Genomic DNA, 2500 nt, shown 5'->3' with positions numbered 1-2500 from the left:
ACAGTGTAGATCTGTTGTTCAAAGGCTCTGCACCAGTGACCCATGCCCTTATCGTCCCTTTTTTGAAGTGTTGAACCCATACTTTAAAGGTTCCCCAGAAGCAATTGTCAGATTGAGATACTGAGATTGCAACGATCAAATTTGTAAGACAATGCCGTCAAAAATTCAACTTTTTAGTTCCATTTAACTTAAATTACACCAGATGCACATTTTAGTCACACTCTCTGATTACGATTATTCCTACAGGACCTGTGTGTGTGTGTGTCCTTGCAAGATACTGCCAAACTCTCTCCCCTCTGCCCTGACGCAATCTATCTATTCTGTGCTCTTCTGTGTTTCCCAATGGGACCACTGTCAATTCGGCTCCCATATCTATTAAGATGACATATCTATTAAGGTGACAGACCATACTCTTACTGACGCATTCTGGGACATAACGGTACGCCACACCCCCTCCTCGGCCTTGTAGCCCAGATGAGGAGACTGCACTCTCCCCCTCCTCTTCAGACTTCAGAGATTGTAAACACACAACACGTGGTCCCATGCTCCCCCCTCCACCGAGGATGAGTTCTGCATGTTAGCTTGTGCTAATTTCTCCTCAGCCTTAATCACTTCATGATGATAGACACGGCCAGTCCAGCTAATTTCTGAAACAGCTTGTAAGACTAAGACTAAACTAGCCCGTGTAGAGAGGCAAGCGAGGGAGAGGGACAGAGTGAACTGTGTGTGTGTGTGTCTGGCCAAGGTCACTAGACACCTATCAACTTCCCCAAATCTCCCTTATTATTCTTAATCACCAATTGTATTGACAAAGAAAGCACCAATTACCCATCTGTATGTGTATGTGTGTGTGTGTGTGTGTGTGTGTGAGTGACATAAGCATATATGTTTCTAGACAATCCCACCAAGATCTAACAAGCATCACCAAGGATTTGTCGTCTGTAGTCCAGTAAAGCGGGGTACACACATAAGGAATTTCACAATCTTAACAGAAATCTTATCTGAGATAGACCCCACACATGAAGAAACAAAATCTTGGATTTGAACAGCCTTGATCGTGTTGTGTGTGGTGTGCGCCAATTTCCCCATTTCAGCACCCCACAGACATAAAGAGTTTTGTTACGACAGACTCCAAACTCTCTAGTCTCGTTCCCCACGCTTCTTGATTGGCGAGCAGGGTTGCCAGATGGGAATGACATTTTCCACCCTAACCACAGTCTAAAACCGCTAATTTCACCAAACAATCTGGCAACCCTATGGTTTCTGGTCGGAAGTATTGAACGCATTTCACATTTACGATTGCCGGCCACGCCCATTTTCCGAGCAGGTTGCCGGGAGAGTTGATTGCACAATTGAAGAGAAGTGACTCTTAACACACCTCACACCACAGGATTTTGTTATAGGAAAATGTTAAGATCCATCTGATAACCGGGCGTTTTCTGTTGTTTTCAGACATCCAAAACCGGCCAAAAAATCCTTATGTGTGTACCCCGCATAAGACGTGGTCCTCTGTGGCTCAGCTGGTAGAGCGTGGGGTGAACGACGCTTAGGTTTGCGGTTCGATTCCCCGCAGGGACCATACATGCATTCATATACCATTTCTTCACTGTTAAGTCAGAATCTTGGCCCTTACCTCACCCGATCAAATAACTGGTTTACACCAGTGTTTCTCAAACCTCTCCTCGGGGACCACCAGCCGTTCCACATATTTGATCTGTTCCACCGCCAGCACACCTGATTCAACTAAACAAGTGCAAAGCAATTATGATTTGTATTTGATTAGTTGAATCAGGTGTGCTGGTGGTGGAACAGATCAAATATGTGGAACGGCTGGTGGTCCCCGAGGAGAGGTTTGAGAACCACTGGTTCACACTAAAGGTCTCCTGTATGCGAACAGAACATGGAAAGACTGCCTGTTTATTTGCTGCGCCACACTCCTGGAACCTGCTACATACAATACTTAAAATAGACTTTCTCCCATCTATGGGTCAATTCAAGGCCATGACTAGGGACCATTGCATATCTATGTGCACCTGCCTTGATTGATCCATTGTGTTTTTTTATTGTTGCACTATGTATGTTTATGTATTTATTGTGTTGCAATGTGTTTGTATATCCTGTCCCACCGAAGATCAGGGTCTCCCTCAGTGGTCCCCTGAGTTGAAAGAAAGGCTTGAAATGAAATGAAAAAATATAAATATACTGAGCAATGTATGCTCTCACTGTAATGTAAGTCGCTTTGGATAAAAGTGTCAGCGAAATGGCGTATATTATTATATTATTATATATTAGAAGTATTCTGACTCTCTCTTCTCTCTGTCCCTATCCATCTCTCCTTTTCCACTCACTTCACCTCTCCTCCCTCCCTCCCTCTCCCTCCACTCCCTCCCTCTCCTCCCTCCCCCTCCCTCTCCTCTCCCCCCCCCCCCCCCCCCCCCCATCTCCTCTCCCAGGTAGCCAAGCTCCCTAAGGTCTTGCGTTCGGTCCAGCAGCTGTGCTT

At 45.5% G+C, this 2500-nt stretch overlaps 1 protein-coding gene across 1 annotated transcript in view; it reads left to right on the top strand.

Annotated features, from left to right (window-relative positions):
* The window catches only part of utp4 (UTP4 small subunit processome component), a 19514-nt gene that overhangs the window by 12358 nt on the left and 4656 nt on the right, over positions 1–2500 (top strand). The window contains 1 exon segment of the mRNA XM_080538796.1: positions 2454–2500. This exon segment is cut by the window's right edge and continues 110 nt beyond it. Within this exon segment, the coding sequence (XP_080394922.1) occupies positions 2454–2500 (47 nt within the window).

The sequence above is a fragment of the Nansenia antarctica genome (assembly GCF_963989245.1).
Source record: "Nansenia antarctica genome assembly, chromosome: 9".
In the NCBI taxonomy this organism is placed as follows: domain Eukaryota; kingdom Metazoa; phylum Chordata; class Actinopteri; order Argentiniformes; family Microstomatidae; genus Nansenia; species Nansenia antarctica.
Note: the sequence above shows the minus strand (reverse complement) of the source record. Positions and strands in the feature narration are given on the sequence as shown.